We start from the raw sequence: 27260 nt of genomic DNA, 5'->3' as shown, positions 1-27260 counted from the left end.
GCTGGTACCAAACTAAGGGGGCAGTGGAGCGAGAGGAAGCAGTTCCTACATTACGGAATGAGTTGCGTGCATAAATTACAGAATAGGTTGGACAAAATAAGTAAGTAGGCAAATAAAATCTAATGTAGACAAGTGCAAAGTACTGCACATGGGAAGGAAAAATAAGTGATGCATGTATTCCATAAATGGTGTTGAACTAACTACGGATGAAGCTGAAAAAGACCTAGGAGTCTTAATAGACTCGCAACTAAACATGACCGGCCAATGGAGAGAAGCAATCGATCAACAACAACTTGTATTTACATAGCGCCTTTAATGTAGTAAAACATCCCAAGGCACTTAACAGGAGTGTTATAAAACAAAATTTGACACTGAGCCATATAAGGAGCAATTGGGGCAGTTGACCAAAAGCTTGATCAAAGAGGTAGGTTTTAAGGCACGCCTTAAAGGAGAAAAGAGAGGTAGAATGGCGGAGAGCTTTAGGGAGGGAATTCCAGAGCTTCGGGCCTAGGCAGCTGAAGGCACGGCCACCAATGGTTGAATGATTAAAATCAGGGATGACTAATCTACTGGAATTTTTTGAAGATGTAACTGGTAGAATAGATAAGGGAGAACCAGTGGATGTGGTGTATTTGGACTTTCAGAAAGCTTTCGATAAGGTCCCGTATAAGAGATTAGCGTGCAAAGTTAAAGCACACAGGATTGGAGGTAAGGTACTGACTTGGATAGAGAACCGGTTGGCAGACCGGAAGCAAAGCATTGGAATAAACGGGTCTTTTTCCGAGTGGTGGACAGTGACTAGTGGGGTACCGCAGGGATTGGTGCTAGGACCCCAGCTGTTCACAATATATGTTAATGATCTAGACGAGGGAACTAATATCTCCAAGTTTGCAGACGACACAAAGCTGGGTGGGCGTGTGTGCTGTGAGGAGGATGCCGAGAAACTCCAGTATGATTTGGAGAGGTTGGGTGATTGGGCAGATGCATGGCAGATGCAGTATAATGTGGATAAATGCGAGGTTATCCACTTTGGTGGCAAAAACAGGAAGGCAGATTATTATCTGAACGGCAATAGATTGGGAGAAGGGGAAGTGCAACGAGACCTGGGTGTCCTTCTGCACCAGTCGCTGAAGGTAAGCATGCAGGTGCAGCAGGTGGTTACGAAGGCAAATGGTATGTTGGCCTTCATAGCAAGAGGATTCGAGTACAGGAGCAAGGATGTCTTGCTGCAGTTGTACAGGGCCTTGGTGAGACCACACCTTGAGTATTGTGTGCAATTTTGGTCGCCTTATCTGAGGAAGGATGTTCTTGCCATGGAGGGAGTGCAGCGAAGATTCACCAGACTGATGCCTGGGATGGCAGGAATGACGTACGAGGAGAGATTGGGTCGATTGGGTTTACATTCGCTGGAGTGTAGAAGAATGAGAGGGGATTTCATTGAAACTTATAAAATTCTAACAGGACTAGATGCAGGAAGGATGTTCCCAATGGCGGGGGAGTCCAGAACCAGGGGTCACAGTCTAAGGATAAGGAGTAAGCCATTTAGGACAGAAATGAGGAGGAATTTCTTCACCCAGAGAGTGGTGAACCTGTGGAATTCTCTACCACAGAAGGCAGTAGAGGCCAATTCATTAAATATATTCAAGAAGGAGTTGGATATATTTCTTAAGGCTAAAGGGATCAAGAGATATGGGGAGAAAGCAGGGACAGGGTACTGAATTTGGATGATCAGCCATGATCTCATTAAATGGCGGAGCAGGCTCGAGGGGCTGAATGGCCTACTCCTGTTTCTATGTTTCAAGAGGCCAGAATTAGAGGAGTGCAGATATCTGAGAGGGGTGGGTTGTGGGGCTGGAGGAGATTGAAGAGATGGGGAAGGACAAGGCCATGAAAACAAGGATGAAAATGTTTAAATCGGTGTTGCTCAACCAGGAGCCAATGTAGGTCAGCGAGCACGGGGCTGATGGGTGAACGGGACTTGGTGCGAGTTAGGACATGGGCAGCCGAGTTTTGGATGACCTCAAGCCAACAGAATGTTGAACTACATAGCCAAAACAATAGCTTATAAATCAGAAGTAGTAGTAACCAAACTGTATGGCACTGTGGTCAGATTTCACCTCGAGTACTGCATCCATTCCTGATCGTCCAGCCTCAAGCGGGACGTTCAAATGTTGAAAGCAGTGCAGAAAAAAGTCACAAGGTTGATTCCTAATATTTGACCTGTGAGTTACGGAGAAAGGCTAGATCTCCATCCCAGCCAGATATCGGTCTAGCTCTCTTGAAAGAATTTAGTGAATTGGCGTCCACCACATGAGCCAGCAGCTTGTTCCAGAGCACCACTATTCTCTGGGAACAGGCTGCCGGCTCGTGCAGTGGACGCCGATTCACTGAATTCCTCTGTTGGGAACCAACCATAAATCCTTATTGGCATCTAATCTGGCCTGAAGCTGTAATAATGAGGAATTTTGCATTGAGTGTTGCATAAAGTTTCTACATCATCATTTCGTATCTTCCCGCTCTTCCCTTGGAGAAAGTGAAGTACTGTAGTGGAAGGATTCGCAGGCTGACTAACAGTCTGACAGGCTGTGACGTGAAAGCTCCTTCCATGGCTGAATCCACCTTTTTATACCGGCCGAGGGTGTGAGGGTTTTATGGGCTCCCACAACCCATACGATGAGGGCGGGCCACCCACCCACACCCACCGGACGCGGGTTTCCCGCTGGATGTCAACCCAGAATTCAGAGCCAGAGCTCTGACTCCACTCGCTGGGTCTGTCTGGAGTGGGATTCGCGACCCTGCATCTTCTGACTCCAGAGGCAGGAATGCTACCACTGAGCCAAAGTTGTATGTGGCACCTATTTCTTGGAGAACAATTTTCAAAATCAAGTGAAATGTTTGGATTTATGTGAGGTTTAGCACAACAGGAATTTATGGACCACAGCAGGAAGAGGAAAGCTGTTCAGTTACAGAGCGGCAGATGGTGATCTAGAGGGATGAGCAGATAATTTAAACTGAAAAGCCAAAAGAAAAGATCATGTGAACCCAAGATATTGAAGCTGAAAGGCCCACTGTTCACACTTTGTATCTTGGTGTGCACCAGAGTGAATTAAATTCAAGTGCATCAGTAAAGCAGGTTATTCAGTGCTGGCAAAGAATGCTGCACAACAATTCAGCATTTTGAACAATGAACATGTCGCCACAATTGGTGTGTTTCAAATTCTCTGAAAAGGAACCATACACACCACAATGTAGAATAGTAATGGTATAGGTTTCACTGTTGGCTACTGAGGTATGTCCACAGAACAAAGACTTCTGCTCAAATTGCATTCGGGGAAAATCTGTTCAGTACAAAAATATTAACACTGCCTAGCTGTCTTTGTAGAAATTGGATCGTCCAATTTATGAACGGTTTGGTCAGCCCACTGATGGTATCTATCATTTGTGTATAGCTATGTCAATCAGTAGATCTTGGTTGTCAGGATTGAAAGTGTAAAGGGTTACAATTGGCCACTGTCTCCATATTTTGCACAGTGGTAATTCATCTCTTTTATATATTTGAGAATTTTTTTTTTTTTTTGCTGAATTGCGGGTTGTTGATGTTTAAAGAAGCATTAGTTTTGTATAAAACGGGTTTATGGCCAGTTAAATTCTTCGTGAATTATAGCATAAGGGAATAGCTTCCACATAATAGACTTGTTGGCACAATTGAGGCCCATCAGATTAAAGGGACAGCGGCAGTGTGGATACAAAATTGACTAAAGGACAGAAAGCAGAGAGTAGTGGTGAATGGTTGTTTTTCAGACTGGTATCCCCCAGGGGTCAGTATTGGGACCAATGTTCCCCCTAAAAAAAAATTTTTGGGTGCATGATCCCTCTAACTGGCAGCGCGGCCCATTCAAAATGTTGCACCTGCGCAAAATCTCCCATTGAAAAGCCAGTAAGCTGCCTGCATGGGACCACCAGACAGTCACATGTCCATGCAGCTTAGCGGGAACGTTGATTAGGACCACTGCGATTGTTTTTGATATATAATAATGACCTGGATGGGTATACAGGACATAATTTCAAAGTTTGCTTGAAGGGATATTTACTCATCCTAGCCCCTTTAGGGCTACCCCGGATCAGGCGTATTTCTCAGACGTTCACTTTCAAATAAAGTTTGAGGTAGCCGAATCCTAAAGATGCTTAATTGGGTCTAAAGGTCCGGGCTATCTCTCCCTAAAGGAAAGGAACAACCTGAGAATGTTACCGTCCTCCAGATAGCGCTTTTAATAAGTTTTAGCTAGACTAACGTCCCGGATATTATGAGGGTCCAGAAAACTCCCTCAGAATTCTATAACTTCACCAACGAGTGTACGGAAATTGAATTTGCAAGTTATTGATGCAGAAGACTTGAGACAATTCTAAAAATAGAGATTTATTAAAAGAACCGACATGTAATTTACAGTTAGTGAATCAGTTAATCGCAACGTTAACGGATCTAAAAAGAGAAAAATACTATCTTATTAACAGAGAATCTTACTTTTAAATCTTAACTTCGCTACAGTATTACAGTTCTTAAAGTTTTCTATACAGGTTATCCATCAATATCAAATACCTTTGATCCCCGAGGTACAAAGAGTGGTAGACCACAGAGCCTGCCTCTAGTAGAGAATCGCCTTGCCCGATTTAAGGCGACTCTGATATCCCATTTGAAACTTCAATATTTATACCCTTTTCCAGTTGTATTTACTTTAAAGTTTCTGCTGATGCAAGCCAATAATCCCTATTCATCTTTCTGCCAACCTCTGCAATTCTTACTGCTACATCAGCTTGTAATATTACAGAATCTTGTCTCACCTCCAGGTGTTCTGGGTTGACCATATAAAACGGTGTGAAGGGCAGGTGTTCCTTATTTTGTCATCTTTGAGGGCAGATGTTCCTTATCTTATGTGCCATCTTTATGAAGTTTAAATTAGAACACCTTATCCAGGGTGAACCATTGTTTTTGTCCCCAAAGGTCAACCTGTCAGAGCCATGCACCTTCTGTTTCAATAAGGTTATTTATTCAGGTCAACAACTGTCTTATCTCAATAGCCAGAATTCTTTCATAGCTATTTCATAGTTAGGTTTCTAAATTTCCAAATCCAGTTTGTCATGTTTTACTAAGGCCAGAATTCTTTCATAAGATGGTGTATTTTTCTGAATAGGCTATATGGCTTATTCCTTCACATGCTGATGACGTGAAATGTGGTAAACAATGAGGAGGATAGTAACAAACTTCAGGGGAACATGAGCAGACATGTGGCAGATGAGATTTAACGTAGAGAATTGTGAAGTCATGCATTTTGGTAGGAAGAATGAGGAGATGCAATATAAATTAGATGGTACAATTTTAAAGCAGTTGCAGGGACAAAAAGATCGGGGTGTACATACAAAAAGCATACGGGATACTTGGCTTTATAAACAGAGGCATAGAGTACGAAAGCAAGGAAGTTATGCTAAACCTTTATTAAACACTGGCTAGGCCCCAGCTGGAGTACTGTGTCCAATTCTGGGCACCATACTTTAGGAAGGATGTCAAGGCCTTCGAGAGGGTGCAGAGGTGATTTACTAGGTACGGGGATGAGGGACTTTAGTTTTGTGGAGAGACTAGAGAAGCTGGGGTTGTTCTTGGAGCAGAGAAGGTTAAGGGGAGATTTAATGGAGGTGTTCAAAATCATGAAGGGTTTTGATAGAGTACGTAAGGAGAAACTGTTTCCAGCGATAGAAGGACACAGATTTACGGTAATTGGCAAATGAACCAGAGGCGAGATAAGAATTGTTTTTTACGTAGTGAGTTCTGATGATCTGGAATGCACTGCCTGAAAGAGGGTGGTGGAATCAAATTCAATAACTTTAAAAAGGGAATTGTATAAATACTTGAAGGGAAAACAAATGCAGGGCTATGGGGAAAGGGCAGGGGAGTAGGACTAATTGGATAGCTCTTTCAAAGAGTTGGCACAGGCATGATGGGCCGAATGTGTTGTATCATTGTGATTCAGTGGTTTACAGGAAACTTTCGATTTTCCGGCACCTAAATAACCGGAAATCTCGGTCAACCGGCAAAATTCAGGAGTAGGTTCAGGTAACTTTTATTACTTGCCTTCCTCCATCTGTTGCTGTGCAAGGGTGTGGCTGCAGCTGTTGCTAAGCTACAGAGACGCTTGCAACTTGTGGCCATTGTTCTGAACCTGTTGCTAAGCAACAGGGTTTGTTGCTTTATACGGAGCTCTGAGCTCCGTATCTTTTACTATAGCTTTCGGTTATCCGGAATTTTTGATGAACCGGCACCACGTCGGTCCCGTCCGTGCTGGATTTAAAAAAAAAAGTTTCCTGTATAAATTTTAAGTGATTTACAAAAAGCCTCAGTAGGTGTTTTATTGTAATAGCTTCTGAGATGGCAGCACTGTTTAGAGCCTGTTTTACTGTCACTGAAAAGTTTTGTTCTTGAAACAATTCTTACTGTGCAAAACAAAGGTACAGGTAGACTATCCTTTATCCGAAAACCTCGGGACCAGCCGAGTTTCGGATAAAGGAGAATTTCGGATTTTGGAAGGTGGGTCGGCGGGGGGTCGTGCGCACGACTTACGCTGACGCTCAGCGTAAGTCAGTCGGGGTCGGCGGGGGTCGGGGCCGGCGGGGTCCGCGGGGGGGTCGGCGGTTGTCGGGGCTGGCGGGGTCGGCGGTTGTCGGGGCCGGCGGGGGGGTCGGCGGTTGTCGGGGCCGGCGGGGTCCGCGGGGGGGTCGGCGGTTGTCGGGGCTGGCGGGGTCGGCGGTTGTCGGGGCTGGCGGGGTCCGCGGGGGGGTCGGCGGTTGTCGGGGTCCGCGGGGGGGTCGGGGCCGGCGGGGTCCGCGGGGGGGTCGGCGGTTGTCGGGGCTGGCGGGGTCGGCGGTTGTCGGGGCCGGCGGGGTCGGCGGGGGGTCGTGCGCACGACTTACCCTTTATCCGAACTTCCGAAACCGGAACCCTCTAAAAACCGAAGGTTTTTTCGTTCGTACGCACGACTTACGCTGAACGAAAAAACCTTCGGTTTTTAGAGGGTTTCGGTTTTCGGAAGTCCGGATAAAGGGTAGTCTACCTGTACCTTCAACTTCTTGATATACATACACTGTTAATTGCAGTCCATGTTTTTGTGTCTCTAGATTGGTACGTTCTTCAGCAACAACCTGGACTTCTTTACGGCTCCTTCAGTGTATGGCTCAAAGGGAGGAATGGGGGTAATCAACCCCCTCTCCGCAGAGTGTATGCTGGAGAACAAGAAGCAAGCAGCTGCTTATATTAAGTCTCTAAAGAAGGTTTGTTATAAATATGCTAATAAACTAATACATTGTGATTTCATGCTACATCTGATGTTGGGATAGGGGAGGGAAATAGGGTAGGGCATTGAAACAAGGATCTCAATTTGTTTGAGCAAGTAGCTTCTGCTTTGCTGTTCTTGCTGTAATGGATATTCTAGTTCAGTAGCTGGGTAATCTGGTCTGTAGCGGGGTCAGTTATGTATGCAGGCTGATCTGTTCCGAACTCTCTAGCAATTCTAGTCTGCAGATTGTTTGTCTATCTTTGTAACATGATACCAAAGAAGTGATCATATGGGTCATGAACTGCCTTGCCCATCATTATCCTCTTTTTACTTTTCACCTATGTCATGTTGTCCTCTACAATTTTCATGTTCCTGTCACACACGAATTAGAGAATTAAAAACGGAATGTTCCAATAAGTATTGTATAAATAATCAACAAATATTTGTCAGTAGTTCTATCTTGTAGTTAAATTATAAACCACTGATATTTATTGTAGTTTTATTACATCAAAACAACTGAATTGCTGCTAAGTTTTGTGTGGATTATATATTTATTTATATCTTTATGTATATATGTGTGTATATGCATACATATATATGCATGCCCATGTACAGGAGAGAGTGGGGGAAGAAGTAGATTGCAAGATTCAAGTATTCTTGGTGCGAGGAGAGGGTGTGGGGAACAAGGGGATGACTTGGTAATTGCAATAATCCATTAATCAGTACCTGATATGAGATCCAGTTGGAGAGACGATGAGAATGAGGAAGGGACCAACTAGAGGTAGTGCAGGCAAATCATCTTCGGGTAGTGACGGTGATCAAGGCCAGGGGCAACATTGATGTTCAGAAGTATATTTAGAAAGCTTGTAGGGACAGGGAGAGGATGACCAATGAGCCTTGTACGGGATAAAACAGTTGGAGAAAATGTTATTTTGGAGAGTTTTATAACGCACTGAATATTGTTTGTTCTGTTGCTTGGAGCCTTTTTTAGTGTTGAAGGTAATGTAATGGAATAATCTTGTTACAGCCTTGTCCAGGATCAGTACCTTATGAAGAGGCTTTGGCAAATCGCAGGACCATTCTAAGTTCTACTGAAAGCCGGGAAGGTCTTTCACAACAGGTAATGATGCATCTTCTGTGTTGTTGCTTCAGGAATTTTGGTATAAAAACTGAAATAGCATTCGTTTGATAAAATTAAGCAATTAACGAGGAACTTTGACACAATTTTCACTTGGTTTTATAAATACTTTGGAATGCGATGGCTGTGCACCCTGTCATTTCTTGCTTTGGACACCTGTTTACCATCTAAGAGCTTAGGTACAGTCCACCGCTGCAGTCACCTGAGTTGTTCCCTGTTGAGAGCAGAGACCTGACTCTTTGATTTATGCAAAGGAGGCAAAAACACTAAGACTCGGAATTTCCGTAAATGGCATAACCAGCAAATTACGTCAATCTTGCTGTGACCAATGCTGGAATATAAAAATCAGCAAAAAAACAAGCAAAAGTCAGCATAAACAATCTGGACCTGAGGAAAGCATGGAGCTTATGCCATATTCCTTCTTTAAGTTCCTCTTTTTGTGTATCAGAATTAAAATTTGAAGCCACCAAACTGATTTATGCACATTAGGCTCAGGTTTAAGAAAATGTAATCGTGGCAACTTATCTAATTTTTAATGTAACACTTTCCACTGCTGTAAAAGCCATTCAAAGATTCAGAAAATATTGTGTAGGTCTCTGCAATTTTAAAAAATCAGCATGAAACACCAGAATTATGATTGGGCCCTTCTGTGCCTAAAATTTTAAGGGTAAATTTGCAGCCCCTTCAGAACTTTAATAAATGCAAGAACCCTTCTTTTGTATGGGGCGGAGCTGTGTTGATAAGCACAGGTTTTGCTGAATGGATGCAAACAATTGTATAAACTCTGGCATAGTGTGAAAAAACAGGTGCAAGTCACGTCCGCATCAATCTTTTGCACTTATAAACAGCATTGCCGCAGATAGTCAGTTATACAGCGCAGGAAGAGGCCCTTCGGCCCAATGTGTCCGCGCTGGCCATCAAGCCCTGTCTATTCTAATCCCATTTTCCAGCGCTTGGTCCGTAGCCTTGTATGCTATGGCATTTCAAGTGCTCATCCAAATGCTTCTTGAATGTTGTGAGGGTTCCTGCCTCTACCACCCTTTCAGGCAGTGAGTTCCAGATTCCAACCACCCTCTGGGTGAAAAAGTTTTTCCTCAAATCCCCTCTAAACCTCCTGCCCCTTATCTTGAAACTATGCCCCCTGGTTATTGACCCCTCTACTAAGGGGAAAAGTTTCTTTCTATCTACCCTATCTATGCCCCATATAATTTTGTACACCTCAATCAGGTCCCCCCTCAGCCTTCTCTACTCTAAGGAAAACAACCCCAGCCTGTCCAGTCTCTCTTTATAGCTGAAGCGCTCCAGCCAGGTAACATCCTGGTGAATCTCCTCTGCACCCTCTCCAATGCAATCACATCCTTCCTATAGTGTGGCGACCAAAACTGCACACAGTATTCCAGCTGTGGCCTAACCAGTGTTTTGTACAGCTCCATCATAATCTCCCTGCTCTTACCTTCATTAGCCGAGACACAGAATATAAGTATCCCATATGCCTTTTTAACCACCTTTATCTACCTGTCCTGCTGCCTTCAGGGATCTATGTACATGCACACCAAGGTCCCTCTGATTCTCTGTCCTTCCTAGGGTCCTACCATTCATTGTGTATTCCCTTGCCTTGTTAGTCCATTCAAAATGCATCACTTAACACTTTTCAGGGTTAAATTCCATTTGCCACTGTTCTGCCTATATCGTTCTGTAGCCTGAGGCTTCCCTCCTCACTATTTACCACTCCACCAATTTTCGTGTCTTCTGTGAACTTACTGATCATACCTCCTACATTCATATCTAAATCATCAATGTACACTACAAACAGCAAAGGACCCAGCACCGATCCCTGCGGTACACCACTGGACACAGGCTTCCAGTCACACAAACAACCTTCGACCATCACACTTCTGCCATTATTTCTGCACAAGTGTTTTCAGAAAATTCCAGGCCATAATATTAAACATGGCCTACAAAGTAGGAGTGTTACATTTACTGACCACAATATGGTTAAATGAATCTTTTGCTTCTTTCCCACCACTTAATTTTTCCTTTAATGCATGGGTGTGGCTGACTTCACTTTTTATCCTTTTACCTTCACCTGAAAGGACTTGCTACTGTCAGCCTGTATTGCTGTCTGCAGTGATGCTTTCAAATAACTGAAGTCTAAAAGTCAGTTCTTTGTTCTAATTTTTTTTTGCATATGGTGTGCTCCATTTTTTTATTGACCTGAACTCCAAGTCTGTATTATAAGTAAACTTTTTTTGAAGTCAATGTTCAATGGTATATTTAAGTAGAAGGGGAAAGGAGGGTTAATGAGTTATGTTTCTGGGCGAATGAATTCTCTCAAGCCTTCTATAGATGAGGCTCACACCGTCCAATGGCCCAGTAGCCTGAATTAGGGAATAAAGCCATTGAGTGAGGGCTGACTAGTGTTGGAAAGAGCAATGGGTGCTGTCTAAATTCAATTTCAAACCAAACGGTGTACCACTGATATGATTCTCGCGTTTCAAAGGCAGCCCAGCATGCTATTTCTGAAGGGGACTAGGCTGGGTATATGTACTTGTATAACATTGTTCCAAGCATTCCACTCCCAGAAGATCACCACCTTCTAGGACCTTGTATGAAGGAACATGAAAGCAGTTGGTCTCCAGAATATTGGAAACATAAATTTAAATTCCAATGAACTTTCACATACCCCAGAAAACCGAACAATGGATTGACTTCATTTTTAACTGTGTTGAGACTCCTTTATGGAATGCTTGTAAGAATTTATTCTCCCAGACACTAAACTCATTCTTCTCAGCAGATCTTTATGTCTCTTTAGCAGCAGTCTTTAAGTCTTTAAATCAAATTTGTCTACATAATCGGTCATGCATTGCAAAAGCAGTGCATAGTATTTTGTTTGTATCCATCCATGGGATGTGGGTGTTGCTGGCAAGGCCAGCATTTATTGCTCATCCCTAATTGACCTCACTAAGTGGCTTGTTAGGCAACTTCAGAGGGCAGTTAAGAGTCAACCACATTTGGTGTGGGACTGGAGTCACATATAGGCCAGACCGGGTAAGGATGGCAGGTTTCCTTCCCTAAAGGACATTAGTGAACCAGTTGGGTTTTTACAACAGGTCATGGTCACTATTACTGATTCCAGCTATTTATTTGCAGATATTTTTTAACTGAATTCAAACCATCAATTAGATTACTAGTCCAGTAACATAACCACGACACTACCGTACCCAGTATGAAGCTCTTTGAAATATTTTGACGTGGTATGGCTCTTGTAGAAATGTTTAATTTTCCTGCCATTACTTTCATTATTGCAATTCTGCACCAACATCTTTTCAGGTCTTTACAATGCAGGTTCAAACTGTGCTAGAGAGAGAAACTTGATGTACTACAACATACTGCAGCAGAGATTACAGAAGCAAATTAACTAGGTGGAAAAGTACCATTCAATTGATTTCATATATTACAGACTTAAAGTTCAGGTCAGTTTATAAAATAACAATAGGGCCCACCATATGCAAAGAAAAGGTTATTTAAAACAAGGAACTGATTGATTGTGTGCAGCCAACCCTGAAGTCAAAGCCAGCAAATTTACATTTGTAAGGAAGAGGTCACCATGCACCTTTGTGAATTGCAGATCAAAAGGTTAAATGACTGGAGTCCTGAAGATTGGTAAAGGACTTCTAGTGAAAAGGCAAAATATGAATTGCAAAGTGTTCTTAACATTAATCTCAATACCGGTCCACAAACTAGACTGGGTTGAGAATATTTTATGGTAAAAGGCCTTCACTTTAATACCCAGAGAACGAACCAAACATCTTCAGCTATTCGATTTTTGCAGTTAATAGGCCATTCAAAATAGCTGTTGAGAAACTAAAATACCTACATGCCCTAATGGCAGATGGCCACCATATTGAAGTATGAGTGGGTGGCTAGAGTTTGGAAGTCTGTACCTTCAAGGGGCCTTATGAAGAGTTTCAAAAACACTAGAATTGGTGTAAAATGACTTTAATTTGGGTTTACAACAACATTTTCATGCTAATGCAGAATCAGAACCTAATTTGCAGAGCAACACAAGACCTTCATGTGGTGTTAGACTGCCCCCTCCAGGTGTGTCCCCAGTTTGGTGTCAAACCTGGTTTGTTAAGTGTCCTGGTTCCAATAGACATGGGATCTCATGTAAACCGTCTGGACTTAAGAGTTCAACAATCAGACTATAAATTGGCCCCTGTATCTTTTTTTTTCTCTTGTTTCCTCACATGGTAGCTGTTAATGTTGCTGCCATCATCATCCACACATCGTCTAGAGCCATCTTTTGTTTCTTAACTTGTCCCATTACCTCTCCTTTTGCCGTGCACTATCATCCCTTTTGTCAGTCAATCTCTCCTGTCTTCCATCTTGTGACAGACCTTCCCTTTGTTCTTTCCTCCCCTCCTCCCTGCCCCTGCTTAAACATCTCTCTTCCCGAACCTTTTCCAGTTCTGACGAAGGGTTCGATCCGAAACATTGACTCTGTTTCTCCTCGATGCTGCCTGACCGGCTGAGTGTTTCCAGCACTTTCTGTTGTTACATCATGTAAACCTACCTGGCCTTAATTCAAATATTTAAGAGCAACAATTCTCCCTGGTCTGCTCCCTCAATATTTACATTTCTAACTTTGAGGAAACTGCTATTGTGCATGCATGTAACCATATGTGCACAGACCTCTGACCTAAACGGGACCGCTGAAATTCCACCCTCACCAGCCAAGCAATGTTAACTGGGTTCTGCTTGGCTAAAACCCAAACTGCAGCTATTGGTCTCTACTGTAGCTGCAGTGTGCATGTACCCTGAGATGTACATCAATCCAATGTAAACCCAGTAAGGGAGGGTGCACCTGAAGACTGGACTGAGTTCTAATTAGGTAGTGGCGCTGACGAGTTTTGGCCCAGATCAGTGATTTTTGCCATTACATACCCTATATATTTTGTTTTGCTGGTTTTCAGGTTTAGTTGTACGGTTAAAGTAACATTTGAGGTAACCTATAAGAAATAGTATAAGTTATACTGGAAAACAAGTAAAATATTTGTTTTATAAATTGTGCTTTGCTTCGTAGCTCAAAACTTTGCCAAGGGAGGGGTGCTTATCAGCAGCTTATATGTTGAGAATAGAATGGAAGAAAGAACTCCACCAACAAGATATAGCATGAAAAGGGGAAGTAAAATGTTAGTTTTGTAAGGTTCCCCCTCCTCCTAGTCAAACACCACTCCTAACTAGTGATCTTCACTTTTTGTAACCAGCCAGAGACCATTCACTCTGACTTCTTAATGTTGTTTCTAGTCGTGAACAGGTTTTTGATCATATTTGGTTATAAAATGACCCGCCCTGTAGGAGGCCACTTTGTGCCAGAAGTAATTCCATAGAAAAGCTGTAGTTCAAGTAATGTTAGCTGGTTTGCACAGTGACTCCTCATGTGACGGTTCTCTGCTGTGCTGAAGGATAAAAGGAGAAAAGCCGTAGATTACCATGAGCCATATTTGCATATTTCCTGGGTTGTAGACCAGAATGTACACTCTAGAAGGTTGGGAGCAGTTCACCCACCTGCCCTATTAGATGTGGTCTGGAGGATGGCACAAGCACCTAAAGAAACTTGTAACCATGTAGTATTCCCAACCTCTGCAGGTGCAACAAAGCCAAGAGAAGATAGCAAAACTGGAGCAGGAGAAAGAACACTGGATGCTGGAGGCTCAACTGGCCAAAATAAAATTGGAGAAGGAGAATCAGCGTATAACTGAGCTGGAAAGTCAATTTAAAACTACATTCACCAGGCAGATGCCTTCAGTTGATTCTATCCAGGAGAATGGTTCTATTCCCAACATCGAAGAGTTGCAGCTTGTTGAAAAGGACTCCAAAGAACCAGTTAGAAGCACCAGTCTGGTAAATGGTGTAAAGCTTAAATTCAGTGGGACTGAGAATTGAATTTTTTTTGGTTTGTTTTCTCTCTCTTCCTGAAAATGATAGACTTGTACCATGGGAACTGACTGCCCTTCCAGTGCCTCTCCCAGGTGGGCATTCTTCATGAGCGAGCCAAGACTAAGTTTCAGCAGACTATTTTTACCAATAGGGCATTGCAGTCATGCCCAATCCAGTCTGCAGTGAATACCAATTTGGAGAAGGAAACCTAGTTGATTTTTACCACCTTTTTTTTTTCCTCCCTCTTTTCCCCCTCCCCCACCGCGCCTAAAGTCTGAGGTGCTGAAGTCATTTGTAGCTCTTGCTGTCACCCTGGCTGAGAATACTGACTCTAGGACCATCTTGGTCTTACGGCTCAGTTTTACACTGGGCAGTGATTTACTAACTGAGCCATTGGGGAGGTATATCCTGGTGCGAAAAGTTTTGAAATTTGTGGTGTCAGATTCCCGAGGTAACCTAAATTTAAGGTATATTAAATATGTGGCTTAATTTTTCATCTACCAAAAAGGATGTATCTTGACATACATCCTCCCTAAGCCACAGCTTCATATTCTAGCAAGTCCTCTGCTTTTCCTTGTGATGTACATTTAACATGTTTTCAGTTGACTGAGCCTTGAGCTGAATGAAGTATGTTTTTTTTTTGTTAGGTTGGAATGCTGACCACTTCCACCAACAACAATGAGGTACAGTGATACCCTTCAAGCTCTTGTTGGAAATTAATTGAATTAAGTGTACTGCAATGCTTACATTTCTTACTTTTGAATGAACAAATATTAGTGTAGTTGTGTATCTTTGTTAAAATCTAAAAGAATTTGGTGCTTCACTTTTAGTTACGGTGTAAGTTGATGGTTGTAACTAATCAGATTGAGGAGCTTATGCAGAAACTGATGTAGGATGTAGATTTTTAAGTAGCCTGCACTAGTTGTAGAATGTAGATAGTCTTCTAGTTGTTGGGTGTACTCATAATATTTTAAATGAAACTTGCAGGTTTTGAAGTGTCACATAGAGCAATCACCAGTCACAGCTAAAGGAATATCCCATGTGTGTACTTTTAGATTCCAGATGAGGAGTTGCGCGAACAGTTGATCAAAAGTCACTACATGATGAGGGTGGCGGAACTAACTTCACAGCTTCAGATAGCTGACAGCAAGTCGGTGCATTTTTATGCAGAGGTAATACTAATGACTTGTAACAGGCTTTTAGTGTTGACATTTTCATATCTTGTGCACACTTTTGGTGAACAAAATCAAAAAAAAATCTTCATTTGAGAGATGATGCTTGTAAACTTACCAGCCTAAATTTTTTATTTTTTCATTGTTGCATAGAAATTCTGTGAATCTCTGAAAATTAGTCTGTTTCCTTACACCGTTGCATTTTACTGAAGGAAGAAAGTACTTGTATAGCACCCTTCAGGACCTCCGGGCATCCTAAAGCAATTCAGAGCAAATGAAGTAACTTTTGAAATGTAGTCACTGTTGTAATGTAGAGAAACATTGGAGGCAATTTGCACACGGCAAGGTCCCACAAATAGCAATGAGATAAATGATCAGAGAACCTGTTTTTAGTGGTGTTGGTTGAGGGATAAATTCCCAGGACACTGGGGAACTCCACTGCTCTTCTTCGAATAGTGTTGTTGGACCTTTTAGAACCACTTGAGAGGGCAGAGGGGACCCCCGTTTTAATGTCTCGTATGAAATATAGCACCTGCAACAGTACAGCACTCCCTCGGTAGTGCACTGCAATGTCTGCCTAGATTGTGTGCTCAAGTCTCTGACGGTTTTACAACTGAATTTACTTTGAGGGGGCAGCAATATTTATACACTGGGGGAAAGGTGTCTTTTTTGTTCCAGTCTTGATTCACTGGCTTGAGGGGTCAGGGCTGCCAACCACTCCCAGGCCCCTGCTATGCCACAATAATGGATTGATAAAGTGAATGAGCATCATGGAATGAACCTCCTCTTGATTCTTGGTTCTAGCAAAGAAGCAACCACTTTCTGCTATGTGTTTCCCTCAACAGCACATTTCAGATCAGCAACTCTGCGAGAGATACTGCAAGTGTGATTTTTCACTCTTTGTCCCAGAGCCATGCTCTGTGTTCTGCTGTCCTTTTTAAAGTGTTTGGGGAGCCATAAGGAAACTGCACAATTGCAAAGTATGTCGGCTTCACCATGCCGTGGTCGGAAATGGTTTTGTGCCCAGAATATTTATTTTGGTGAGTTCCCACCCCTATCCCTCCGTGTAAGCTGTGTTCTGACAAAGGATCCACGAGAAAACCATCTCCCCTCTGAATGCCAACAGACCCACTCCATATCCCCAAACACCCCTGCTGAAAAGAAAATGGGAGAGCTAAGGAGTTACCCAAGTCAGTGTTTGGACCAGGAGGTTGCTGAATGCCAAAGAGAGATGCGATGGTGCTTGTGTTGAGCTTGGAACAGTGTAGTAGGAAAAAGATGGGATGCTGGCGAGAAAATTGGAGGGTGTTAGAGCGGCGAGTCACAGAGGTCGGGATCACATTTGTAAACAGAACGGAGGTGGTTTGAAAATGAATCATCTAATAGACTCTTGGTCTCCCTGATGTCATAAATGATGTCATTAAGGTCAGCCAAATGGCGGAGCAGCTCGAGGGGCCGTATGGCCTACTCCTGCTCCTATTTCTTATGTAGAAGAGACTGCACTGTGAGCAGCAAATACAGTATACTCATTAGAATTCTCTCAAATTGCAGCCTCACGCAGAAGGAGTGTTTGAGGCCCTGGACAGTAGTGTGGGAGGAGGGGAATGAACAGATTTGTATTTGCATAGGAAAGTGCCGGGGAAGGGCAGCTGGAGGTTGATGTGGTTGAAAAAATGAACAAGGCATCCTGGAAGGAACAGCTCATTCAAATGAGAGTTGATTTTAGTTTAAGGGTGTGTGATCAAATGTTTCAAATCAATGAGTTCCAGGTGCATTGGGGCAGGTTTGCAGACTACAGTTAGTTTCTAGTTGAATTATTGCATGAATTTGAAAGCTTTTATACAGAATGACGTTTTCTTTATATAAATTTGTAGTGCCGAGCCTTTGCTAAACGCTTAGCACTGGCAGAGAAGTCCAGAGAAACCCTCTCGGAAGAAATAAAAGTTGCCAATCGGAACATTGTGCAATTGCAGGTAGGAAGAAATGTAAACCCGCTTGTGCGCATATTCTTGGCTAAATATACCTAACAGCACCCAGCTTTGTGTCTATTTATAGCAGGATGTGTGTGTTTGTTTATTAAAATAAACAAATAAGTTGGAATAATATATAGCTGAGACTAAGTACATCAGAATGCAGAAGAATGTCTGAACCAGTAGCATGTCTACTCATTGTGCTGTGTCAAGGTGATACAATAGGGAAGCAGCTCTGTTTCTGTCACTCTAGCCAATGCATTGCACAGTTAATGGGATCCATTGGCTCATTCTGCTCTTGCGAGTGTCGATAACTTCATACAACAGATCTAGAGATGTATATGCCCTTGGGAAGTTTAATTTTTCTCCGGGTGATCGATCAGTGTGACCGGCTTCCAGAGGCAGCAGTGAAGGAGCCATCAGGTGCATACACACTTAGTCCATTTTTTTGCTGGACTCCTCCCATAACTCCTTTTATGTCTCTTTCTCCCCCCCAGGTGGCCACAAATCCATTGGTTATTATGCAGAATCTTGCCTTTGTCCTGATCTAGTCTTCAAAAGTGTGTCTAACACCTTCTTGAAGAACTTGAGTCAGTCCTCACTACCACCTCCAGAAGCATGTTCCACAGGTCAATCATCCTCTAAGAAAAATAAAATGTCCAACATCCAACCTCATTCCATGCTTTCTCAATTTAAATTGGTGGCTTCTAATTCTGTCCAGCCCTGTTGACTCAACTATCGATGTCTTTTTTAATAATTTTAAATACTTGAGTCAGATTCCCTCCAAGTGTGTGCCTCTCTTGCAATTCCATGCCCAAGGCTCAGTGCCTATCTTCATCCTCCTTGCCTTCTCTCTACCATGTCTAGAGCCATAATATCTTTAACCTGGAGGTACCAAAATGAAGCACACTACTCCCGGATGAGGTCTGACCAAAGCCTTGCGTAATCCTGTGGCCCTAGTTTCATACTGAACAGCCCAGGTAGTACAGCTCGGGACCCCGTTCACATTGGCAAAAAGCTCGCTCTCGCTCGCTCGCTCGCTCTCTCTCTCTCCTCTCTCTCTCTCTCTCTCTCTCTCTCTCTCTCTCTCTGTGTACCCACTCATTCTATACTCCTTATCTGTATTCTGTGTACCCATGTGTAAGGCTGCTTAATTATCTCTTGAAGGGCATTTACCAGTCTTGGGCCAACTTCCTCAATCTAGGTAAATCCCATGGCAATCTATTTCATCCTTCTAAGGTCCTAACCATACCACACAATTTAATAGCCACAAAATTGATAACTGTACTCTATGCCCTAAATGGATCATTAATAAACATGGACAAAAGGGACTTGGCACCAAACCGTGAGACACCCCACTGGTGACTAGACCCATTGGGAAACGAACACCTTTTTCTTAAGGTTCTTTACCCAATTTCCAATCCATCTCACCGTATCGCCCTTTGTACCATGGGACTTAATTTCAATGTGTAGTACCTCATGGTGCTTTTATCAAAAGCTTTTTGGATATCCAAGTAAATGGTGTCTCCTGCAGCTTGAAATATAGTGCTATGTTTGTGATTCTTTCATTTTTTCCCTCCCCACTATGCTACATACTAAAACATTTGATTTAGGGTTGCGCAACTAAATAATTCTGTATAAAAGTCTTGAGTTGAAAAATTTCAAATAAATTGCATTTGCGGTGTGCATATGCTGTTAATTATTTCATTTACAACTGGCTTTTTTAGTCTGCCACATGTTTAAAATAAAACTTATGACAGCAGGCATTGAAAAGTTGCATTATTTGAGTTCAATATCCAAATAGGAAATCCGTGCCACGAGCAGCTAACAGAACTTGTGTGGAATGGTGAAACGTCAGTTCTTTTACTGTGAGAAGGGTTGTATCTGAGCTGGATTACTGAAGGATAAAAGACACAAATTCCCAGCATTTTGTTGCAGTAACACATTGGTAACGCTGTAGAAGTGGATTGGTTTCAGTATCTAATGGAGAATGTGTGACTCAAACATCTACAGCTGAATAAGGATATTGTGGTGAACAGCTATGAAAACAGTGCAAAAATAGAAATCTTGGTGGACCATTAATTAAAAACAGTACTGTACTTCACAAAAACAAAAGCTTAGTCAGTGCAACACGTTAGAATGATTGACCACTTCAGATCATTAGCTGGGATACAGACATTGTTGGTGCCCATTATTTTAGAGTTGACATAAGCCAAACATGGAACGGGTCCTTCCACCCAACCCAAGATGCTGAGATATTTTAAGGGAGAGGACACATTGACATCAATTATTTCTGCTAGTAAGTGGACTTTTGCTCAGTTATTTGGGTGAGCGTAAAGGGAATGTACTTTGTAATGGATCTACAGCAGAGTATTCTTCAAATATCAAGGGTAAAAGTTTTGAATAGCTCCTTTACAAATATTTTTGTGGGGGGGGGGGGGGTGGAAATGTTTCTGTAGAGCCCACTTGTTGCCAGAATAGGTGACTGCAACTGAACAGACTGACTTCCTCGGGCTACTACTGTTTCTGTAATGCTTTGTTTTTGCGGAGACCCAGAACCAAAATCTGTCTACACTGCAGCAGTTACATGAAGGGCAAAAAAACCATGTAAACGTGGATGCCAGAGTGCAAAGGTCTGTCTCTCCATCTCCCTCGCAGCAGTTTGATGGAATTCGCCCAGCCACTGTTTTTATTATATTAACACAAGCCAGTGGTGTAGGATTGTTTAGTACTTTAAAAATTTAATGTGGTAACATGAGAGGCAGCAGCCAAAGTGACCAATGTATAAAAACGTTCTGGGGGTAGGGCAAGTGGCAGGAAGTGGGTGAGCTGATGGCAATCATAAATTTGCACCATTGAAACCAAACAATGTTGATAGTAGCAGCAGCTCTATGCTTAATTAAATCAAAATAATTATGTGGATTATGATGATTTATATTACTGTGCTGTGGAATAAAGCAGCTGAATGCCTTGTATCTGGCCTTGTCTTGCCCTGTGTTTTCACAGACCACCTTTGAAAAGATTGGAGAGACAAGTGGGGGCATGTGGCAAAGACATGAATATCTAGTTCAGATCACAAGTGTTTACTATTGTTACATCCCTCAGTTACACGATCATACAAGTAGATATTGGGCAGTGGGATTGAACTGTGGCACGCAAGTGGAATGGAAATGGATTACAGGAGTACCTGATGCCACTGAACCCAAATTCATAGCATGACAATTGAGTCTTTTGGAAATGGAAACGTATGTGTGTCTGAATTTAAGATTTAAACTAAGCAGTAATGAATTTCATGCTTTTGTTCAGGTTGGTATTTTAAAGGAGGGCTGTTTATGTTCTGATCAAAGTAACCCTATATGGAATCCATTCAATTCCTCAAGTGAGGAATACTTTTCTAAACTACCCAGAATTTCCTTGCTTATGCACTAAATATATTCCACAGGTTCCCCTGTTGTAGCCTCTCTGTTTTAATATGGTGGTGTCTGTATTTTAATATAGGATGAGCTGACTACAACAAAGAGGAGCTATGAAGATCAGCTGAGTATGATGAGTGATCATCTTTGCAGTATGAATGAAACTTTGTCGAAACAAAGGGAAGAAATTGACTCTCTCCGTATGGGCAGTAAGGTAAACCACAGTGCACATTTGCCTCTTGATTTCTTATTTTTGTCTTTGACTGGTTGATAGAGTAACCTTTTCGGTTGTTTTGTTAATTCCTTGAATACATTGAAGACCAATTTGGAACCTGCAGATTTGATGCAATTTCTATAAACTTGTAAATAATACTTACAAATGGGATGCATCATCCTACTAATGTACAGTAGAGGACCTTCTTAAATAAACTAAGATCAAACCACTTGGCTAAATTAAGAGTGCTCATTAAACAGCCTGCAGCCCAATTGTGACTCATGGAAGCCCTTGTGACAGCACCGATCCAATCATGTTTCCTGCCCCTAAAGCTGATCCCAGTTCTCCTCTTCCCCTCCAAGATACTTTTGTCATTCCTGTTTGCAATCTGGCCAGCATACTTTTTGATGCGTGTAAGTTGATGGATGGGTGCTTAATGTTTGAAAAGCGCACACAAAAACACTGGAGGCAATTCTGAGCTGACAGCCAATAAGAATAGCTTCTAACATTTAATGCAATTTTTGAGATGAAAAGCCTACAGAAAACAGTGCATGCAACACCAAGTGCATGAGTTAAAGGCGATCTGAAGAAAGAGGAAAAAGTAGGAATTTTTGGAGTGTATTTTTTAAATGTTTTTTTGGGGGGGTGGCGGCAGGGAGAAGAGTAATGTTTGTATTTTCTCCCTTATTTTGACTTCTGTAAATCTCCATTATGGACACTTTTTTTTTATAAGGAGAGGCTGGAGATGTGATTCCATAGAACTGTATCTCAGTTGCAGGTGCCCCTTTTGCTTCTACACTTTTTGATCCTTCATCCCAATTGAGCAGCATGTGAAACATCTGAAAAGCTGTTGGACATGAAAGGTTATGGAGCCGGTAGTGGGGCGGCACGGTGGCATAGTGGTTAGCACTGTTGCCTCACAGCGCCAGGGACCCGGGTTCGAATCCGGCCTCGGGTGACTGTGTGGAGTTTGCACATTCTCCCCGTGTTTGCGTGGGTTTTCTCCGGGTGCTCCGGTTTCCTCCCACAGTCCAAAGATGTGCAGGTTAGGTTGATTGGCTATGATAAATTTGACCCTTAGTGTTAGGGGGATTAAATACGTGGGGTTACGGGGATAGGGTGGGATATGTGTTGGTGTAGGGGTTACAGGGATCGGGTGGGATATGTGTCGGTGCAGGCTCGATGGGCCGAAATGGCCTCTATCTGCATTGTGGGGATTTTGTGAACTGTGGATGCTGGCTCCGACCTGTTCCTTGGCACTTGGGGGGTAAAAGTGCATGGAAGAAGACTAATGAACTCGCAGTATTTGATCTACAAGCAAACTTTAGCTCATCAAAATAAATGTTGACACTTTAGTTAAGAAAAGCAGCTAAACATAATGGACCAGAAATTGGTGTCGGGGGCTTCCCGCGGGTGCAAGCCCCGACCTACACTTAAATAGCGCGCCGACAGTTGAAGCCTGGCCCTGTGTGGATTTCCTGTCAGTGGCCTGGTTCAGCTCCCAGCACGCTGTGCTTGCATGATCCAGCGGCGTAGTTAGTTCGATGAGCCGGCTGGGATCACGTGAGCACTGGGCAACCAATCGGAGGTTGCAAAAGTTCATTCATGAGTTTGATAGTAAAAGCTGTCAAACTCAAACTCCGGGTGCCCAAAACAGTACTTAAACTTCAAATAAAAGTTTTTTAAAAATCCCACTAATTAAATGAACTATTAATAACTAAAAAACTAATTTAAACAATATTCAAATTTTTGAAAAAAATAATTTTTTAACAAATCGGGTCTAAAAATACACTTCCCTTACTGTAAAGTCTTTAAAAATAATAAACCTGTGGAAAAAAAATTCTAACTTTTTAATTAATAGACCGCTTACCTTTTAAAACTAAGTACTTGTGTCTGCTTTTTTCTCGCGTAAAAACTGGCGGCCTTATCGCACGGGCAACCCGGTTTATATTTAAAAAAAAAGGAATTTCAGCGCGCATGCGCAGACTCCTGCGCGCACGCGTTTGACCTCTGAACCCCTTGGTTCAGAGGAAAGGAAATGCCGGTTTTCCGCGCATGCGCTGTGCATGCTGAAAACCGGCAATTCCATCGGGCCCACGCGTGAGTACACGGTGCTTACTCACGCATTGGGACCCAAATTACTGGGCCACTGTGTACTGTATCTAATGCTAATCAAAAACTGCTTGTGATTTCATGCGTTGGGATTTTGATTGGCATTTTCTTTTCAAGTAGGTATGTATAGCTCATATGTTAGAAATAAGCATATTGAGTTGCCTTAGAGTGAGTTTATGCAAATTGTTGTTTAGCATTGTGACCGTCAACGAAAAGATAGAAAATAGCCTGGCCCAAATGAATTGCAGGTGGTGAACCCTTGGTCAAGGCTCACCTTGTAAACCATAACTTGCTGGTACCTTCTGCCTTCCTCCAGAGGGAAGGAAATCCAAGGACGAGTCAGCACCTAATGACCAGTCATTGGTATTGCCATTCAAGTCAGGAAATGGTGGATGGCACAGATAGCTGGAAAAGGAAGTGGAAAAAATGCACAAAAATGTGTGCATAGCTTTGTTTGCCTTTATGCAGATTTTCATAAACCACAAATTTTAGTACGTCATTTGTTCTAGTACACTTGAAGAGGAAAAAAAAAAATAATAATTCTGCTGAAATTAGAAAGAGGTATGTTATTCATGTAGATGTTACCAATACACTAGATTTTTTCAGTACTTACAAAATTAATTTCTGATTACTGGAATTATACACAACATCAAATTACCAGTCATATCAATCAACAGTTTGTTTTTCTCATTCTGTCTTTGAAGGGTAATGTAAAGAAAAACCGAAGTCGATGAAGTCTGAAGGCACCATGCAGTTAGAGACCTGTGCGTTGAAGATGTGGCTGCTGTTGTCTACAGGGAAGTTTATGATGCCAAATGACAATTTGTGTCACAGTTCTTGCTGGGAGTAAAGGCAGGCAATGATGGTGGTATTATAGAGCCTAGGAATCAAAAAAGAAAATTCTACTTAAAAGGGATTTTTAAAAAATCATTCCCTAAAGTTTTAGGAACATAATGGAAAATATTCTGGCATTTAAAACCTATTCCAAAAATAATGTACCTGTGAAATTCCCATTCAATATGTAATTTGTAACAATAGCTTTTTAATCATTTTATTTCATTATGTGAATCCATAATGAAGGGGGTTTTGTACATTGAATTATGTGACAATGCATATGTTAATTGTGTAACTATTTTCAGAAATGAAAAATCCAGCACATTGTGCGCATCAAGTGTTTTGATTTCTTGAAATGTGGAGCACAATTCTAATTTATCCAGTTTACTCCTGCTTCTTCCCCCCCCCCCCCCAGTATTTATAGGCTGCTAATACTGCACCTCCCCACCCCCCCCCCCATACCATCCTTCTGCTCTTTTCCCTCCCCCAGAAAATCTGAATGTGAAAATCTGTTCAGTGCATAAAATGTTAATTGGAAAAAACTGATCAATAAAAAAGTACATGATAATGCACACTTGGAGTGCTGTCTTATTAAAGGAACTTTATTTGCCCAGTGACCAAGCAGATTACTTTTCTAGGTGCTGTACGTGCACTATGGGCTGTGCTCTGGTGTTTAGCAATTGAATATTCTGTTGATTAGATATGGATGCATTGGAGCATCATGAAAATTAATTAATGTGTCTTCAGTGTTTTACAGTATAATGCAACTGATACACCAGCGTGTTCAGCATTCCTCTCCTAACTGCTATTTAGAGAAGACCAAAACTATACTTTATTTAGTAAATGTCCCCTGACAGAAGGATTTATGTTGCTTTGACTTTTTTAAAACATACACAAAGTTTTCTTCTTCAAAAATACTTTTATTTTGATTTCTCAAGGTTGGCTGTTTCGGTGCTGAATAATGGGGCACTTCTAGTTTTCTACTATTGGCACTCTGACTTTTACAACAACAGCTTACATTTAGGTAGCATATTTATGGGTGTAGTACAGGTTAGACAGCAAGGCTCCTGTATTCTGCCCCAACAATTTCCCATTGACCCCTACCACAAAATACTACTACATAAGAACATAAGAAATAGGAGCAGGAGTAGGCCAATCGGCCCCTCGAGCCTGCTCCACCATTCAATAAGATCATGGCTGATCTGATCCTAACCTCAAATCTTCTATCACTCTGCATCCACCCGAACCCATGTGATCTCCCGGGAGAGGCGAAAAACCAGATAAAGACCCAATGGCCAATTTGGGAGAAAAAAATCTGGGAAATTCCTCTCCGACCCATCTAGGCGATCGAAATTCTTCCAGGAGATCACTCTGTCCCTATATTTTCTACAGTACTTACCTTCTGTAAAGGCGATCTCCACCCCAGCCAGGAACAGGAATAAAACCATCTCCTGAAATCTAACAGAATTAGAACACAGTAGGAGCAGAACAAGGCTACACGGCCCCTGGGCCCACTCCACTACCCACAGGGCCATGACCATTCCGAACCTAGACTCATGTCCAATTTCCTGCCCGCTCCCCGTAACTTCTAGGAAACTATCTATTTCTGTTTTAAATTTATTTAATGATGTAGCTTCCACAGCTTTCTGGGGCAGCAAATTCCACAAACCTACCACCCTTTGAGTGAAGAAGTTTCTCCTCATCTCAGTTTTGAATGAGCAGCCCCTTATTTTAAGATTATGCCCCCTAGTTCTAGTTTCACCCATCATTGGGAACATCCTCACCGCATCCACCCGATCAAGCCCCTTCACAATCTTGTATGTTTCAATAAGATCGCCTCTCATTCTTCTGAACTCCAATGAGTAGAGTCCCAATCTACTCAACCTCTCCTCATATGACCACCCCCTCATCCCCGGGATTAACCGAGTGAACCTTCTTTGTACTGACTCGAGAGCAAGTATGTCTTTTCTTAAGTATGGACACCAAAACTGTATGCAGTATTCCAGGTGCGGTCTCACCAATACCTTGTACAACTGCAGCAATACCTCCCTGTTTTTATATTCCAACCCCCTAGCAATAAAAGCCAACATTCCATTGGCCTTCTTAATCACTTGCTGCACCTGCATACTAACTTTTTGAGTTTCATGCACCAGGACCCCCAGATCCCTTTGTACTACAGTACTTTCCAGTTTCTTGCCATTAAGATAATAACTTGCTCTATGATTTTTCCTGCCAAAGTGCATAACCTCACACTTTCCAGTATTGTATTCCATCTGCCAAATCTCTGCCCACTTACTTAGCCTGTCTATGTCCCTTTGCAGGTTTTTTATGTCCTCCTCACTCACTACTTTCCGTCCCATCTTTGTATCATCTGCAAACTTTGATATGTTACACTCGGTCCCCTCCTCCAAATCGTTAATATAGATTGTAAAGAGTTGGGGACCCAGCACTGACCCCCCCCCCCCCCCCCCCCCCCACCCCCCCCCCCAGAGCCCCCTGTTTGTCCAGTGTTGGGATATTCTTAGTGTCCTCTACTGTGAAGACTGATACAAAATAATTGTTCAGTGTTTTTGCCATCTCCATGTTTCCCACCATTAATTTCCTGTACCCCTTTAATACCACTTTATACAGTGCTTTTGATCAAAACTTGGTCGAGAGTCCTCTGCTGTCAGAAAGCACCAACTGTTGAACCTGATGTGGTTTTGGAATTTCAGATTCTACAATAAAATGAACACATTCACTTTATTCAAACACAAAACAATTCTTATTGTGCCCTAACCATATTTGATAAATAGACCTGTTGTGTAAAATCAAGCCTTGGAATTATTTTACAATTGCATATCTACTTTCAGCTTAAAATAGATTAGTATAGTGTGTGTTTTAATTTAAACGTTCAAAAAGTGCATCCCAACATTTCAGAAACTCAACAGCAACTGACATTTTTCTCTCCCAACTTTTTCTTCTCCCCTTCTCCTGAAAACCTTGGCTGAGTTACTGGGCTACCATGGGAATGCCCACTTTCCAGCACTTTGACGAAGTGACTATTGGTCACAAACCATAAATGAGAAATCATTGGTGCTGAAGTTTGTTGTTTAGCACTGGACTTTCACTAGAGAAAGAACAAAGGGGAAAAAAAAGCACA

General features: G+C 42.2%; 1 protein-coding gene across 4 annotated transcripts in view; it reads left to right on the top strand.

The window, feature by feature from the left end:
* ppp1r21 (protein phosphatase 1, regulatory subunit 21) overlaps positions 1–24184 on the top strand; it is a 90376-nt gene extending 66192 nt beyond the window's left edge. For all 4 annotated transcript variants that reach the window (XM_085980353.1, XM_085980358.1, XM_085980350.1 and 1 more), the window contains 8 exons: positions 7165–7317; positions 8350–8442; positions 14113–14367; positions 15051–15086; positions 15459–15575; positions 17450–17548; positions 21044–21172; positions 23989–24184. In XM_085980353.1, coding sequence (XP_085836479.1) covers positions 7165–7317; positions 8350–8442; positions 14113–14367; positions 15051–15086; positions 15459–15575; positions 17450–17548; positions 21044–21172; positions 23989–24018 — 912 coding nt within the window. In that variant the 3' untranslated portion in view covers positions 24019–24184. The remainder of the gene's footprint in view (positions 1–7164; positions 7318–8349; positions 8443–14112; positions 14368–15050; positions 15087–15458; positions 15576–17449; positions 17549–21043; positions 21173–23988) is intronic.
* Positions 24185–27260: the final 3076 nt, after the last annotated feature.

The sequence above is a fragment of the Somniosus microcephalus genome, chromosome 3, assembly GCF_052327205.1.
Source record: "Somniosus microcephalus isolate GS21.2 chromosome 3, FLI_Smic_1.0, whole genome shotgun sequence".
NCBI classification, from domain to species: domain Eukaryota; kingdom Metazoa; phylum Chordata; class Chondrichthyes; order Squaliformes; family Somniosidae; genus Somniosus; species Somniosus microcephalus.
Note: the sequence above shows the minus strand (reverse complement) of the source record. Positions and strands in the feature narration are given on the sequence as shown.